This window comes from Athene cunicularia, assembly GCF_003259725.1.
Source record: "Athene cunicularia isolate RWA chromosome 10 unlocalized genomic scaffold, athCun1 chr10_part1, whole genome shotgun sequence".
NCBI classification, from domain to species: Eukaryota; Metazoa; Chordata; class Aves; order Strigiformes; family Strigidae; genus Athene; species Athene cunicularia.
Window position 1 is genome coordinate 9,220,972 of NW_020799112.1, and position 17,094 is coordinate 9,238,065.

Consider the following 17,094-nt stretch of genomic DNA (forward strand, 5'->3'; position numbering starts at 1 on the left):
GCGGGGAGGTGGAGCGGCTTGCCCGGCGCGGACGTGTCACAAAGAACCGGGCAGTTAGGGCTTTAGGAAGGGTTTTGTTTACAGCGTGACGGGAGCGCTCGGCGTGTCGCTGGCGCATCTCCCAGCTGCAGCCTCGGACAAGTTAAAGTGCGCTCAGGAGGAAATGTGTTAAGCCGCGTTGATTTTACGGGGTGAAATCTGACAGCGATACCGGGTTTAAAATAGTTATTTGAACGTGTTAGACCCCTTCGAAGAGGAGTATTTTAAAATTATAGCTAAAATTCCATGGTACGGTTTTTTCTAAATAAAAGCTAAGGGTTTGAACCACTGAACATTCTATTAGAGAGAAAAGACTGTGCAGAAGAGTAAACTGAGAAATGGGAATAGAGCTTTCCTTTTCATAACTACAAGCAATAGCTCAAACTCAGCAGTCTTAAACCATTGAGCTGTACGGCATGAATGTGCTAATTAATCAATTACTACCCAACAACGTACCCTGTTTATTTACTGTAGTGTACTACATGTGTGTAGAACCAGTAATTATTAATCATAGTAACAAATTCGACTCAAGTTCACCTTCCTATAATTAATAGAGCATATAGTTAGCTTTAGTATCTTTTTTTTTTTATTAGTGGCAACAATGACAGGATAGAAAATAAGTTGGAATCTGATTCTGTGCCTCACTATAGTGGAGGGCCAAGCTAAGGTATTACACCTTAAGAGTGATACTCAAAATTACCTCCTGTAAAGATACTGCTGATAAAGTGGACATATGACAACTACTTCGATTTTTATAAGTAATTATTTCAAGATATTTTGCTGTTAACTTTGCATTGCTCTTACTAAAAGTGCAAGAAGGGAAAAACCCTTCAGCCTCTGGCAGCATAACCTCACACTGGTTAAGGGAATGTAGATGCACCTCCACTTGCACAACATGCTACAAATGGAATGAAGTAGCATCTGTATTTACCAAAGCGTAGCAAAACATTGTGTGCTTTAAAAATATGCAAGAATCACAACCAAACATCCTAAAGATGAGGCTGGAAGTGTTATGAAGCATTCTTAAAAATGTCTTCTGTTAATACTTGATTGCACAGTTTTGATTCTCTGTTCACTGGATTCTGGTATAGTCTGATCATTTTTGCATCCAGTCTCCTGAAATACACATCTTCGTGATGAAACTGAAAACCGGTCTAACCATTCTTCAGTCAAGATGATATATTTAAATTAATTTGTGATTGTAGTTCCTAATCTTTAGTTCCTGAGTGCTGTAACAAAATCTGTAGTCTAAAATGAGATACAGAGGATCTGTATACCATAAGAGGGAGCAGCTCAGATCTATGACAGGTGATTCGTTAAAAGGGAAGTGATGAAGTGATGTTTGGTAATCACTGTGAAATGCTGAGGACCAGGTTAGTCTTTCAATTCTAGGGATTTATTACCTTAACCTAAAGGGAAGCTGGTAAATTCTTCTGAACTGTCTGTTTGAATGAGGTATCAGATCTTTCAGGAAAGGAGTGGGGTGGATACTTTATTTCAGAAGACATCTGGAAGCTGTTGTGCTGATGAGCTGCTTTTTTGCTCAGTACTCAATTACCATTCTAAAAGTGGAAACCTAGGCTGAATGCCCCCCTTTTTTTTTTTCTTTTTTTTAGGGGTTTAAACCCAGCTACCTAAAAAAGGGAGACACAGTTTCCAGTATCAACTCCAGGTGATGTTCTCTCAGGAGAATGACCTGAAATGGGTAGCCCATGTGTTAGTTTGTCAGTTCTTGCAAAAAACAAAACCCGGGAAGTGCAGCAGCTGAATGCACATCTTCATTTGCGGCTCTGGCCCAGCAGGAGCATGAAATCTTTTTTTAATTGTCTGCATCCTCTGCAGCCGATGCAAACCCCCCGTGCCCCTCATCTCCTTCCACAAGCATTCCTCCACACCTTGTGACTGGGGAAGGAGCTTGGGGTTTTGCTGTCCTTAGCTGCAGAATCCTTTGGCAGTTTGGGCCACCTTTTATCTTTCCCTTCACACTTCCTCTGTCTTCTTCCCAGCCTAGGTCATGTTCTGAAATTCAAGCTACAGTTCAAGAGCTCTATTACTCCTTTAGTGAGCAGCAATAAATAATCCAGTTGTGTGAACAGGAGAATAATAACTATATTTCTGATCTTTTTTTTTTTAATGATTTTATATCTGCTGTACTACTAAAAAAATACATTTTTGGCACCAGCAGCATGGGAGTTGAATGTGAGAGACTGTAAAGCAGTTTCAATCCTTCCATCAGCTCAACGCTCAGAAGTGTTACTACTAATTAAAAACTTTTTTTCCTCAAAATACATTTCACACTTTGCACATACCGAGAAATCTCTCTCACCATGGGAACTTTCAGGTCACTTTCCTGCAAAAACAGGTACAGTTTTCTTTTGTCAGAATAGAACAAAGACACAAGGAAGTGCAGGTTTCATTTACTCCTAGGACACTGCAGTCTATTAAGTGCCAGTGAACTAATGAGCCTCTCAGACCTTATGTTGTTCTGGCTTGGATCAAGGCTTAATTTTCCTTAACCCTTAAGAAACTAGCTGACTCCTAGGGTGGTACTACTATGCTCCCCTATGCCTCCTTCTCCCCCAGGATTGCTTCTACTGACCAAACGGGGACATTATACAGCTTGGGTATGAAGCTAGGTGAGAAATCCAGCATTATAAATATGGTGAGGAAAAAGTCAGAACAACATACTGTTTTGCAGCCCCTCAAAGTAGAACAGAGAAAAAAAAAATCTTGTTGGAAGAACTAATGAGCAGTTATACTGTGCTTATTTGCATATTATTTCTTGGCAAGTGAGAGATTCTTGTTGTACCTACCACAGCCAAAAATAATGCTGTTACTTTCATTGCTAACCATAAAGAATAAGGACTTCCAGGAAGGTCATTCACTGGCTAAATTTTATGTTAGGAAAAAATCTTTGTGGGCTCTGGTATATCCAAAACCAAGACCATACTGAGATTACATGTAAGAAAGGAACAAAACCAAATGAATTAAACAAAAATGTTTTTTTAGGTTTTTATTTGAAATGGAGATTAACATTTATGCAAACATTCTCACTTGCAATTAATTACTTCTGTGACCAAAGTAGAAGAGAAAAAGGTTAATACAAAAATTAATATATGAAGCTATAATGGATCAAAGGAATTGGGTGGGCATTGATCTGCTACAACTGCTTGGTCACATTCATTATTCGTCTTAAAAACTGGGAACTTTTGGGGAAGTAATCTCTTAGATACTTGCCATGCTTGGGACAAAAGTAGTGGAGAAGATGCACTCTTCTTTAGTAAAATTTAGAATGTGTTGTCTGTTGGGATATTAGAGATTTGATTGATAAAGATAATTTTACAAATGGAACTGTCGTCCTTCAAGATAACAGTGCACAGTAATTGTGACCAAAAAAGTCCCAGTACCTGAAATACAGAATCTATCTGACGGACAGATCGATCTGCAAAAGTCACGGGATACGGGGAATCATAGTACAAGTATAATTCTTATGGTCCTTTCAGAATCTGTTGTTCAGCTAGTGCTATTTCTCTTATTTTTGATAATTTGAAAATTAAACCAACTGCTGCAAAAATCTGTAGATAACAAGAGAAATAGTGGAATGATAACAACACAGACAACCAGTTCTGAAGAGGAGTCGGGGTTGCTAGCCTTACTGATAAGATGGCGTTTCAGTGTATTTATTTACACACTTTCATGTCAGAAACCTGTATTTTGGAAGACAATAGGTTTGAAAGGGAATTTAGGGTTATGGGACTCTTTTCAAAGAAGTTTGATCTCCTAGCCTGATTTAGTGAAAAAGAGAGCGTGACCCCATTGGTAAGATTCTTTTAAACCGATACTGTACTCAGGAACAACAGTATGAACATCAGGGGCATTTATCATGATCCTCTGCTTTTCAACAGTTTACTTTCGTGAAAAAAGTGATATTCTTCTAAACACCGCACTCAGAAATCATGGAAATGTGCTGTTTTGGTTAATATTACTTCACATGCCAATGCAGAAGGGAAACCAAACCTGTTCTTACAGATGAGAAAGCATTTCCAGAAGCATAAAGAATAAGGCACTTAAACATTTTCCGTTAACTATTCTTTCAGAGCATCTGCTTTCGAAGGTTGCTCTTCTTCCAATTTCAGTTTGTTTTCTGCTGTAATTCCTAGAATTGCTTCAATATCTTGAATTGCCATCTGTAACAGATTCAAGGAATACCAGTTATTTAATGGGCATTATAATGAAATCCAGCAGCCAAACTGCACAGCTGGTAGTACTTGCCTTGAAAAGGTAACCAGAGTTTCACAGGACATGATGCACCAATTAAATTTACTGTTACATTGGGGCAATTATTAGTAAATATGTACAAATCTCAAGTAAATAAAAATTACAATTCGTTGCAATTTGTATTTCTAATTAACTAACAGGTGTTCTATTTTACATATGTAAATCATTGTTAACTCACTACGAAAAAGAGTTCTCTTTTATATTTTTCTTCAATGGTTGCTTTTGACTCCCTCATATTGAAAAAAGGGGTGGGTTTTTTGTTTGTTTATTCTGTAATGTTGAAATTTATTTATATCTTCTCTAAAACCATCCTTTCACACTCTGCTTGTCAGTCAGCATTAACACTGGCAAGAATCTGATATCAATTATGTTATGTGATTTAAGATACCGATCTGTAACACAGGGCTCCCCTTCACCTTTCTGCAAAATGCTTACAGACAGGATCTGCAAAACTTTTTAGAAAGTTAAAGGTGATGTAGTTTAGCAAGAGAACTCCCTCTGGAAAGTTTAGCTATTCTCTGGAATCAAAAGGCAGCACTGTAATGAGCGCTCGTTTTGGGGTACGGGGTCACATTCATTATTGCTTTACTGTCTCCTTTTGCCAGCAAGGTCATCATGAAGGAGCTTCTGAGTAAAGCTGGGCACTCCTGGGGGACGAGCCCAGCGCTTCGTCCTGCCCCCCCCCCGTGCCACCCCAGAGCATCCTCCGGCACACGGGGATGGGTGCTGCCAGCAGATTCAAAGAGCAGAGAAAACTGGGAACAAAATTTACTTGTGAAATTGATGGTGCGGTGAAAGATGTGAACTAATGGATTAAGTACTCGGTGGCTGCCTGCTTAAAAGAAATCAGTGTTAATAATCTAAGGAACTATTATAAACTGAGAAGTTTGTTTCTAATTTAAGATTCCTACCTTGATGGTGTCCCTTTAAAATAAATCAGATGACTGTGACAGAACTGTCTGAGGCAGTGCCAATAGCTCCTTTGCTCTTACAAAGGACAATCAGGAGCATTACATTACAAGTAATTTCACGCTAAAGTATGTCTTTTTTCAAAGAAAAAGTTTCAGACTTAAATTTAACTAACAGGTTCATTGGGAGACTTACCATATTGACCTAGACACTGTAAAATACCGCTAACAATAAAAAAGGAATGGTTTAGCACTTGTTTATGATACAGCATGAGGTATTTTCAGCCCTTGTACAGAAATTAACCAGGATCGTTAGTTAATTAACACCTCACCTTAAAATTGGTCTCGCCTTGCATATTAGGTGCTGATATTTCTTGATGGATGATGAAGAGATTGCGAGCAAAGGTCATGAGGACCCCCTGGAGATCCTCTCCGATTGTTCTGTTAATGATATCCAAACAAATGAGTTTACCAATGATTCCCTTCACATGCTTAAAAACAATCGCCCTCTCATTTGTGCCTGTCTGGTGATGGAATTTAATGAGCATTTTCAATCTCACAAGGTGGCAATCTTCAGGGAGATATGAAAGATGAGGCTCCATTTTAACTTGTCAACAGAAAGGATTTGTGTAATAAATAATTTTTATTAATCAACTTAGCAGAAGTAAGCAGTAAGGTTTCAGCTACTCCAAGAAAAAGGCCACTGTTGAGTTAGGACTGAGACATTAGAACACTTTAAACACCTAGATTAGTTCAGAAGAACTGTTCAGCAGCATCAGTGTTTCTTAGATTGTTGTAGCTTTTGAGGCTTTGGTTTCTCAGAGCATATGATCTTACAGAACAGGATATTACACTGAGGAGGAATGTACCTCATTTACTAGCGAGCTGACAATAGATCTCCAATGTAGTAAAATAGATGATAATTCACAGAGATATTTCAAGTATTTCAGTGATTTTATAAGCTCAAATGTTTATATTCTTGAAAATATTTCCAAATTAAGATAATGAAATTGCATTGAAAATCTGATGGAAGACAAATCTGGGATCAGAATGTATGGCAAACATATTTGAGAGTATTCTGGTAATATATTAATAATGGCCAATTCAAGCTGGTGATCCAAGAGATATTTTTACGTTTCTTACCAGGGGAGTAATACTGATGCATTGTTTCACAGGAGTTAGCAAGAATATAGGTAGGATGTAGTATCTCTGACATAAGGACTCCAGTTTCCAAAGTACGTGGCTAGCAGTGAAATCACTCCAACGGGGACAAGGCAATCCAAGAGTCGCTGACTCTGAAAGGGCAGGTCCTTCTCCTCTTTTCAGTTCCTCCCTGTCTATCTTGCACAGCCCTTATGCTCACTATATGCCCCCTCTGTGGACTGATTCTCTCTTAGCCTCTCAGAAAACCAATCCAGTGAAAGCCTTCTGCTGAGTTACTGACCTGAATCCTGGGGAGGGGTAAAAGTACCAGCGACAGCACAAAAGGAGGGTCAGGAGGGAGCAGGACTCCACAGCTGGGGTCAGGGAAGGCAAGAGATGCATTTCAGCATCAGTTAGGAGAGATTAGCAGCTACTGGAACACTTTCAGATGCCTAAATCACTTTTTAAATGGCTCCTGTAGATATTTTACAAGTTCTTGTGTAATGATTTTCTTTCAAATTTATCTCACAGCTCAATCATGTAAGCTGTCTGCGTTGTGACTGCAGGTGAGTGCAGTATAGCATAGGAATAAGCTAAGCTTTAAACAAACCCATTTCACTTGTGTACTGCCCGTAGCTCAGTCCCAGCTGAAAGAATCACAGCCCTAGAAACAATCTTTAGGATTCATTTAGTCCATGCCCTGTGCTGGGGCAGGATCAATGCTACTTCTATCATCCTGACAGAGGTTTGTCTAATCTGTTACTAAACACTGTCAATGACAACCGCACTGAACAATCTAATTAGTTCTTCCCTTCCTATCAGAAATTTTTCTTATGCTAAACATGAATCTTCCTTATTGCAAGTTAAGTCCGTTTGTTCTTGTCCTACTACTATCAAAGACATGGAAATCATATTTTTCCTTCCTGCAGAAGCTTTTCATGTGCTTGAAGACTGTTAGCAGATCTCACTTCAGCTGCCTCCCCCCGCCCTTGATAGCTGTACCTTGGAAGCCAGGCTTTCTGAACACAAAACATGTTCATTGCCTCCCTCAGAGTAGAATGGAAGGATTACTGCCAACGTCTCCTGGGTTATAGTTCACCTTTTCCCACAAGATCACGACATCGTGACTTGCGGGCAGTTTGTAAGCCACTGTAACTCTGAGATCTTCTGCAAAGCTACTTGTTCCTCATACTCACTACTGCTATCTAATTTCTTGCACCTGGTTCCAACTGAATGTAATTCGATTTTTCAGATTGTTTTTTCAATTTGTTGAGATAATTTTGAATTCTATTTCTGGCCTTCAGAATACTTGCAGTCACATTCGGAACTTGAGGAAGCTGTTCTCTTATCCAGGTCATTAATGAAATAGCTCCAGCCATCAAAGGAATACAGAACAGACTGAGCACAGACCGTTTCAGCCCTTCACTCATTACGTCGTATTTTGGCAGTAAACTTTACATAAATTCTCTCTGAGGAGAGGTTTTCAATCAGTGTATAGTAGATTTGTGTAGATTCAGCTCTCTTAGACTTCTTAGGAGAGGTTCATATGTCTAAAGAATTACTGAACTGTCAGACCTGCTGTTGCCTGACTGCTGTTGATCCCTTTGTGACGAACAATATAAAAAGGCATTAAACTTCAACCTCCTCTGCATCTTGTATAGTTAGGTTTTTAATAATGTTGCCTGTAAAAGTAAGCCCGTGCTAATCCGTGTGCTCTCACAGCGAGATTGCTATTGACAGTGAATCCAGCTCCTGTAAAGCTAATTGCAGCAGGTCTTTAGCCTGCAATGCAGTCAGGCTTTGATCTAAGCAAATTCCTGTACTTTTCTTTCTTTATTACTAAAATGCTTAAAGCCTCCCTAAAACTTTTCAAAAGGCCAATTCTACAAGAAGCTATTATACTTTTCTGAACAGTAGGTGAGAGTCAGGGAACTCAAGTGCATGGTGTTCAGATGGTTCCTTTCCTTACAGACCCTTATCCGAGCCCAAGCCAGCACACGCCGTGGCGTCGCTCTCTCAGATCAAGCACGTTCCCAACTGTGCATTGAGCTAGGGAACTGTCAGCACGGACTTACATCATTCCCAATCTGTAGCGCTTCTGATCTTCATACAATATAAACACTGTTCCCTCTTTTTCCTGTCAAATAAAAAGACAAAGTTGCTTTCATTATTCCTAAAATAGTGATAATTATAATAATGGTATTCTACAGGGACAGTAAGTACATAACCATCTCTAAGAAAGGCTGGTTTTGTATTGTGTGTAATGGATTATTGCTCAGTGTAAGTAGGTTATTTCATTAACATTGTAGAGAATACATTAAAACTTTATGTAAATAGAATACATGTGGCAGAGTCTATTCAATAGCAAATATTCTTGTTCCAAAGCAGTAAGAGACAGTCATAAGTATCTTTAAAATACTGGCGACAGTTTGGTCAGCAGCAAAACTCACAGTTTGGTTTTCAGAGGCTCTAAGCAACAGCTACTGCATGTCACTGTGAGCAGGTGCCATCCCTGGGAGGGGTTTTACTGAGAAAACTCCTAAAACTGCATTTCCCAGCAAGCCCTATGACCTAGGATCTCAAATCTCTATCTGCTCTTCTGCCTCACCTAACATCTTCTAAACTCTTTTGCATTACATTCTTGTACAGCTTTGTTCATAAGCCTTAAGATCTTCCTTCCCTAGCAGAGACTGCACTTTCATTTCATCATTCCTCTTGCTGTTCTCCACTGCCACCACCCTCTTGGCCTCTGAAGTGTATCTTCTGAGTAGAGAGGTGGGGAAGGGGCCTTGCGATGGCCCAGCGCTCTCACGAAAACTCGGTGCTAGCAAGCCCAGCTCCTGGCTGACAGCCACAGTCACCGTGTGAACAAACCTGCCAGGATGGCATTCCCTCTGTAGTCTCCAAGAGAGACACCATCTTGCTCCCTGGCGTGTAACATAAACACATTGTAATACTCTTCAGCCATCACTGCATCCAGTCTTAAGTCAAATCAGGGAGATACCTCAGCACTGCAGTTCTTCAAGACTTACACCCCAGCTAAAGTAAGCTAGCAGGTAAGTCTTAGAGTACTAGACTAATTTGTACAGGAACTACTGAAGACCTTTATGCAATTCAGAGTTCATTAATTAGCATCATGAAAGCAGTTTAAAATAAAATTAATTCTGATTTATACCAAGTCCTCTTCAACAAAACTGTTGAGCAACATCTTGTTATGTTTTTAACAGAACACTTAAACACTGTATTATGCCAAGCACAACTCTTAAACTTTACATTGTGCTAAGTGGTTTCACCATATTAGAATTTACGTACAAAAATCATGCAGAGCGAATATCACATTTTCTGATCTTTCCTGTTCGTACCTGGAGGTCAAATCCAACACCATGAGATTTACACATCTGAAGGAGAACATTATAGTAGATCACAGAAAAGCTGGAGTGCCTCAGTTGACTGCTTGCTACTGCACACCGGTTGCTTATTGGACAAGCCTAGAGAAAATGACCCAGGATTCTTTATTGTCATAACAGTTTATATCAGAAACCAACAATTTCCTATTTAAGTGGCTTTTTTTCAGTGAAGTCAGCATAGAGTAAGACTCCATTTGGAGGAATTCCTGTTCATCACAATGTCTACTGAACATAGACGTTTCCATGCAGCAAAATTAAATCCTCACCTCGCACTGTACGTAAAACCTCGTATTGTAGATCAGGTCTACAGAACCATTCTTTATGACCGACATTTTCATATTTTCACAGCTTCATTGGTAACTGAGTCCTGTGACATCATTCTGAGTGGATCCTCTGAATCCATCCTGCCCTGTGGTAGAGTCAACTCTTCTCAACAGCAGAAATTCCAAAGCGGATAATTGGTAGTTTTTGAAATTGGGTTTCTTCAAGACTGAGCGTTCTGCTACAGCATTAGTGTGTATAATTTTTCCAGCAAGTCCTTGAGGACACTAGGCACAGTGACTCCAAGGAGCTATACGGCTGGTACCAGTGGAGTTCATGCTATGGATAAATGTCAGTACTGCATTTGAGTTTAAACTCTTACCAGTGCTTGGCACAAAAGATTAGAGATGTGGCATTGAGTAGAACTGAACAGAGCTGTTTTCCTAAACCAAGGCTCGCCTGAGATGTTATTTTAAATACTGGACTGTTCATTCAGAGTGAGGATACTGCACACTGAAGCATGTAATTTACAGTATTTTTTCTAAAATGATACTTGTTTTGACATTGACTCATTTAAGTTGACGTAGTTGAAATCCTTATATAATACATCTCTGCCTGAAAATTAATCATGTTTATAATATTCTGAGAATTAATAACACCCATTGCTCAAGTCATTAACTTAAAAAAGGAGCTTCCAAAATCTCTTCTCTGCAGTAGGGGACCACAAATAAATGAATGCTTGATAAAATAATCCAAGTAGCAGTTTAACAAGCGTAAACTTGAATGTGGCTGCAATAACACAGAACTATTGTTTAAGGGTTGGCATCAGGTTGATGAGGTGCTTATTTCAGCTACAAAGCATGCATACACATGCATAATGAACTGCGGTATGAATTATTAATGTGTTGCTTATTTAGCCTCATCTGTCTAGAAGATAATGTATCCTAACTATAATGAGTGATTGGTTTTGTACATAATTACAGTAGCAGCAGTATCTAGGAAATTTGTTCTTTCAAAGAAGGATTTCTAAAAATAAAATCATCACACAAACTCAGTTGCTGCTCCATTTTATCAAAATCAAACCTACCAGGATTGAAAATATATAATAAATTAAAAGGGACAGAATCATTATTAACATCATAATTTTACACAAAGTGTTTTACTTAATCATTCATTAGAGATCATGCGCTGTAAAAAAACATTTGTCTCTTGGTTTGTTTCTTTTTCTAAAGATATTTTCCTGAGTGAGTGCATTTTTGTAGTTAACTCTTAAGGAGATAAAAACCCCAGAGATACAGAAAGTAGAAAAATAAAGGATATAGTGACAATTTATGTTAATTCTGACAGAATTTTAATTAAAAAAAGTTGCTACTTGATTACTTTTCATTTCTAAACTTGTACTACTGGGACTAATCATATCTAATTTACTTCTCTCCAACTAAAAGTGGTTGCTTGACAAGAACAATAGATCAAGAGCTCATTAACCTCTAAATTATAGTTCCATGACATTTTTGGAATGGTGCTACATTCCTCCTCTATGTATGAAAAAAAGGGAGCTGTGAATCTTCTGTCAAATGTGTAAAACGGTATCTGTTTTCTATCTGTATGTGTATATATACATATACATACATTTCTTATTCTCTGCCTTTTCTAAAGGGCTTTCTTCCCGTTTTAGAGGGCCAGTCTCAAGGTTCAAAGCCTTAGTAAATCCTGCACGGAGAGCGATCTAATATAACAAATCAGCATTATAAAGCGGTAACATGTTAACCATGCGTCTCTCGCAGTGTGTTTATGAGGGTTTCAAAGCAATACACAAATATTATTTAAAGTGCCATCCCTGACAGGCATTTTTAAGGACACAGTCTGAAGGGTTCTCACAGAGATGAAAGGTGAGATCCCCCGAGAAGCAAGTGCTGCAGCGCTCCTCATTTCAGCACCTCAACCCACAGGCCTAAGCCTCTTGGATTTGTGGGCGGTACCCACGCAGAGGCGCACACCTGAATTCACAGCACATGGCACCGAGCATGGATGAATCTGACCTGGCAGCAGAAAACAGAAAAGCCCAGGTGTCCAAGGCCAATGGCATCCTGGCTTGTGTCAGCACTAGCGTGGCCAGCAGGGACAGGGAAGGGATCTGACCCCTGTACCCGGCACTGGTGAGGCTGCACCTCGATTCCTGGGTTCAGTTTTGGGCCCCTCACTACAAAAAGGACATTGAATGACTCGAGCGTGTCCAGAGAAGGGCAACGGAGCTGGTGCAGGGTCTGGAGCACAGGTCTGATGAGGAGCAGCTGAGGGAACTGGGGGGGTTCAGTCTGGAGAAGAGGAGGCTGAGGGGAGACCTCATCGCCCTCTACAGCTCCCTGAAAGGAGGGTGCAGAGAGGGGGGATGAGTCTCTTGAACCAAGGAACAAATGACAGGGCAAGAGGGAATGGCCTCAAGCTGCACCAGGGCAGGGTCAGACTGGCTCTGAGGAAGGATTTCTTTCCAGAAGGGGTTGTTGTGCGTTGGAGTGGGCTGCCCAGGGCAGGGGGGGAGTCCCCATCCCTGGAGGGGTTGAAGAGTCGGGTTGACCCAGCGCTGAGGGATCTGGTGGAGTTGAGAACGGTCAGTGTGAGGTTCATGGTTGGACTGGACGATCTTCAAGGTCTTTTCCAAACAAGATGTTTCTGTGAAAGATGGAGCATGGGGACTTCAGGGCTCAGCTGTCCTCCTACCTGGGGCTGCAAATGGGAGCTGCTTCCCCTCGGGGTTTGTAACTCTGATCTGGAGAGAGCGAGCAGGAGGGAGTATGACTGCATAGTCCTTCTTGGGGAATTCACCTCAGCTGGGGTGCTAGTAGTTTTTCTTCCCGTTCCAATGACTGTGTCCATAATTAATACTGAATATTACTACTGAACAGTTGGATGGATGCAGAACTGAGTGAAGGTTCCGAGAACCAACATTTGTGTTTTATGCAAGGGAGAGCTGGGTGTCCAGGGATTTAGGTGTCCGGGTCCTTCTGCAGATGTAGTCCTGATTGTCTGACCCTCAGTTTTCTGCATGAAAGCATGAAGCTGGGGTAGAACTTCAGTCCTCTGACTTTTGATCCTAAATGAGAGCTTGTGAGCTGAAGGCTCATATTTTTTCTTGACTCCTTTTAAGTTACTCGTAGAGGCAGGGCAAGGCTTCCACCTCCTGCCTTTTTCTTGCAATATATAAATTACCACTTTTTTACAACTTGAAAACTACCTGAAATATTTAGAAGGGTTTTTTCTACCACAAATCCATATTACTGAGTACAAAGGATGACTAATTAGGACCCATAAGCATCCAGAACCCTTCATTTAATTTCTAACTCGATGGTATCCCATTTACTTTATTACCCTTGTAAAAGATAAAAGTATTGGTTTAAAATCAGAAAGGAGCAGATTCAACTCCTCTAGAAGAGTGATCTAGACAGATTTTATCTTTTAAGTAGTATACAGTAATAATTTTATTTGTAAACAAATCACTGCTTACAGTTTTTGTGTCTTCATGCTGAATATGTTGGTTTTTCATTTTCTTTGAACCAAGAGATACTTCAAAGCGGTTAGAGTGACAATCCAGATTTCCATCTGTCACGTACAACATGAGCTGAGTCAAGGCCAGCTGGTCACTATAGCAAAGGTCAAGGTCTGTTGCCCATACCTAATCAAAACACAAACAGGTGCATTAAAATTAAAAAAAAAAAAAAAGAACAAGAAGGGTGAAACTCAGCCATCATGTAAAGGAACATCTATGCCTTTATTTTCGTGCATATTGGCATGCAAACTTACCGTTTCCTTGTACTGGTGCATCATTGGCAGCAATAAACCACTTCCAAACAGGAACTTCAGAAATAACTTTTGAGAGAAAACCAAAAGGCTAAGGACAAAACAGTTACCTGTACTACCCAGATTTTAGCAACAATTAGAAAAAGTAGATAAATGAGCTCAACAGCTGTAAAGCCTGTATCGCATTAAATAGGTAATTATCCAAATACTAAATATCACACCTGGATTTTTCAGCTGAAGAACAAATAATTACTGTTAAATAAAGTCAGCCTTGAGTTACAAATAGGTATTTTGAGATAGAAAAAAAGGGAAGTTCCAGAAAGCAAAGCTAAACTGAGTAAAAGGAGTAGGGAAGTGTGAAATCTATGTGTAAAGATACGTATCAGTCATCACAGGGGTAGAACAAAGCCCGTTCCTGCTGCAGTGCCCGGCTTTATCAAACAGCAGGTACTTCAGCGTGCGGAAGACTGTACAACTCATGGCACGGTTCTTCTTCCACTCACCCGGATGCTCTGTGCTGCTAACTCAGATTTATACTCGCAGAACTGTACAAGAAATTGGACCGTGAGATGGTTGGGCTGCCAGTGGAAGGTGTCTGACGCGCAGGACATACTTATATAAGGCAAGCAGAAAAGCTTCACATAAACTTCAAGATTTCAAAGCATTAAAGCATGTAAAAGGCAGGATTTGTGAGGCCAGTCCACACCGAGGGGGTAGCAGAAGGAAGTACCATGCATTGCTTCTGCAAGGCTCCTCCCTCCACCCCCCAACAACCTCAGTGTGGCTTTACCCAGGAGTTTTTCCCACTTAAAAAATGCTTGTGCCTACTACGCCAGTGAGAAATGTTAACGCACACAAATATCTGCCCTACAGTGGACCCCTTTAAAACAAATCTCGCAGTGAATGACTTGAATAAGCCTTTGAATGGTAAATGGCATCATTATAAGGATATTAAGAGGTCAGGCAGCCAAGGCCTCTTGGTAAACTGGAGTTAATTTCTGAATCATATGCACATAGTAATGCCCTTTTTATAATGGTGAATAAATCACATCAGTAACAGTTGTTAATATCTAACTGCCAAGTATCTGTTGCTGTATTAAATATCCTATTTGTCAACTTAAATATTTCGTGCTGCATGGTATAAAATGCAAATTGGATGCTAATGGCTGGCTTTACTTAGTAATAGGGGAATGTTCCCTAATTATAATGCTTAATTTTCTTCAATAATTTATTCTTTATCATCACTTCTGCAAGACAGGAAGGAACTTTCATATCGATTTTTACTTTTCCAGTATGTGCTCACCTTTTCAATGAGCTAAATAATAATTATAAACTCTACATACTGTAGAAGTGTTACATTAATTTCCATAAATATTGACAAATCAGGAACAGCCAGTGTGTCTTGAACCTTGCTTGAGTTGGATTTTAGATGCTCAATTAAAGTTTTGCCCGCAGGAAGAGATGGGAGGGCTACACAAGAGGATGAGGAACTACTGAAAATTTTGGTGATCCAAAACCCAAGCAAACTGGTTGCTCTTCATCCAGCCCCTGATATTACACCATCATCGCTCTGACCTCAAAGTCTACACCAGCACTATCTAGAAGGTTTGGTGGTGCACAAACAGAGGAGCAGGAGGCAACTTTGACTGAAGGCAGACCGTAAATGGCTGGGAGGGGAAAACCAGAGAACCTGAGCAAAGACATCACGGTGACTGTAGTGCATCTGGGTATCTGGCAACGTGTAGAGGATGGGTTGAGCATTTAACAGCAGATAAAGCATTAAAAAAAGCAGCCTGGCAGACATAAACAGCCATTAGCACAACAGAAATTCATTACACCCTGCTAAATATTCAGACAAACCGTACCAAGCTGGGACAGCACCTATGTCTTGCAAGACTTACTCAACAAATCCCATATTGTCAGTAACTAAAATTAAAGTATGCTCAAGTGACACTGTTTTCATTTCAGATGTAGAGAAGAGCCCCATTAATTACTCGTGTGATACATTTCACATCATCTGAACAAAAACCCAGCATGCCAACCTGGCTCCAGCACCCCGCTGGCACCTTCCCAGTCGCTGCTCTGGGAAGGCACAGAAGCACTCCTGGATCCCTGCGCCAGGGGATGGCTCCAGCCTCATCTCTGCCGAGGCAAGGGGCTGTAACACGGGGAAGAGGAGGAAAAACCTTTTAGCAGGGCAAGTTTAGTGCTGGAAGTCAGAGAACAACCACATGCCAGTTGGTGTTTCTGTTTGCTTGCAGATGTAATGAAGGAAGGTGTCCATCCCCTCCCTGGCCTGTTACTCTTTAATGTTGCACGGAAGGAGAGCTCTAAACACCTACTTCAGCTTCAGTCACAGTTACATTCTACAAATGTAAAGTCGTTTTTTGTTTGTTTTTGGTTTTGATTTTTTTTTAACTATAAGGTATAGATCTCCACAAGCACAAGGGGGAGGAAGCAAACATGGCTGGAAGCCACCTGTCCACCTCCTTTCATTCTGGGCCTGAGGCTGAACCACCCTGACTGCCTGTTAAAGCAGCCAAATGGTCATTACTGTGTGCCAGCTGGGATCACCCCCAAGGATCCTTTTCCTGGCTCAGGACTGTCAGTGAACACTATGTTGTGGCCATGTCCCTTTCTGCCCTGGATGTGTCCCACAACATCCTAATGTGGGGAGAAAGGAAGAAGGATCAGATGGTATGAGATTCCAGCTTTAGCCTAGCCAGGGCTTCCCTTTTGCCATGGAGATCCAGAAATGCCCTTTAAACCCCCTTTGTACAGCTACATAATTGGGAAGACACAGGGCCTGGGCCATTGGTCTAGCTTTATTTTCATGGATAATTTTTCCCCATTTTATTAGTTCAAATGCAGGCCAGATCAGTAACTAGTTGACTGAATTCTTCAGTGGAACAATATCTAAGTCCCATTCCAGTTCCTGAAGGTCACATTTTTTGCAAAATTACAGCAATCAGACAATAGGCAACATTTTTGGTAGTTTAGAGCAAGGACGGAGGTTCGACAGGCCCGAGTCTGGCTGGTGGAGCCGTGTGAAGACAACATCTCTGCAGCTGCTTACAGTGCTCTTACTGTGGCAGCAGGCCGTGGCTGGCTGCGCGCTGAGTCTATCAGTCTGGCACCTTTTCACCAATAATATATAAATATATATTCCCAAATGGAAAGGGCTGGCTCATTATATTATACTAAGCACATGTTGACCATATTGGAGTTCGCAGGTATCCCTTGAGTGTAATGACCTAAAATTA

General features: G+C 40.6%; 1 protein-coding gene across 6 annotated transcripts in view; it reads right to left on the minus strand.

Moving 5' to 3' along the window:
• Positions 1–2,233: 2,233 nt before the first annotated feature.
• Positions 2,234–17,094, minus strand: part of IQCH (IQ motif containing H) — a 73,875-nt gene continuing 59,014 nt past the window's right edge. For all 6 annotated transcript variants that reach the window (XM_026856317.1, XM_026856318.1, XM_026856319.1 and 3 more), the window contains 5 exons: positions 13,539–13,706; positions 9,731–9,856; positions 8,444–8,505; positions 5,558–5,666; positions 2,234–4,226 (listed from right to left, as the gene is read on the minus strand). In XM_026856317.1, coding sequence (XP_026712118.1) covers positions 4,125–4,226; positions 5,558–5,666; positions 8,444–8,505; positions 9,731–9,856; positions 13,539–13,706 — 567 coding nt within the window. In that variant the 3' untranslated portion in view covers positions 2,234–4,124. The remainder of the gene's footprint in view (positions 4,227–5,557; positions 5,667–8,443; positions 8,506–9,730; positions 9,857–13,538; positions 13,707–17,094) is intronic.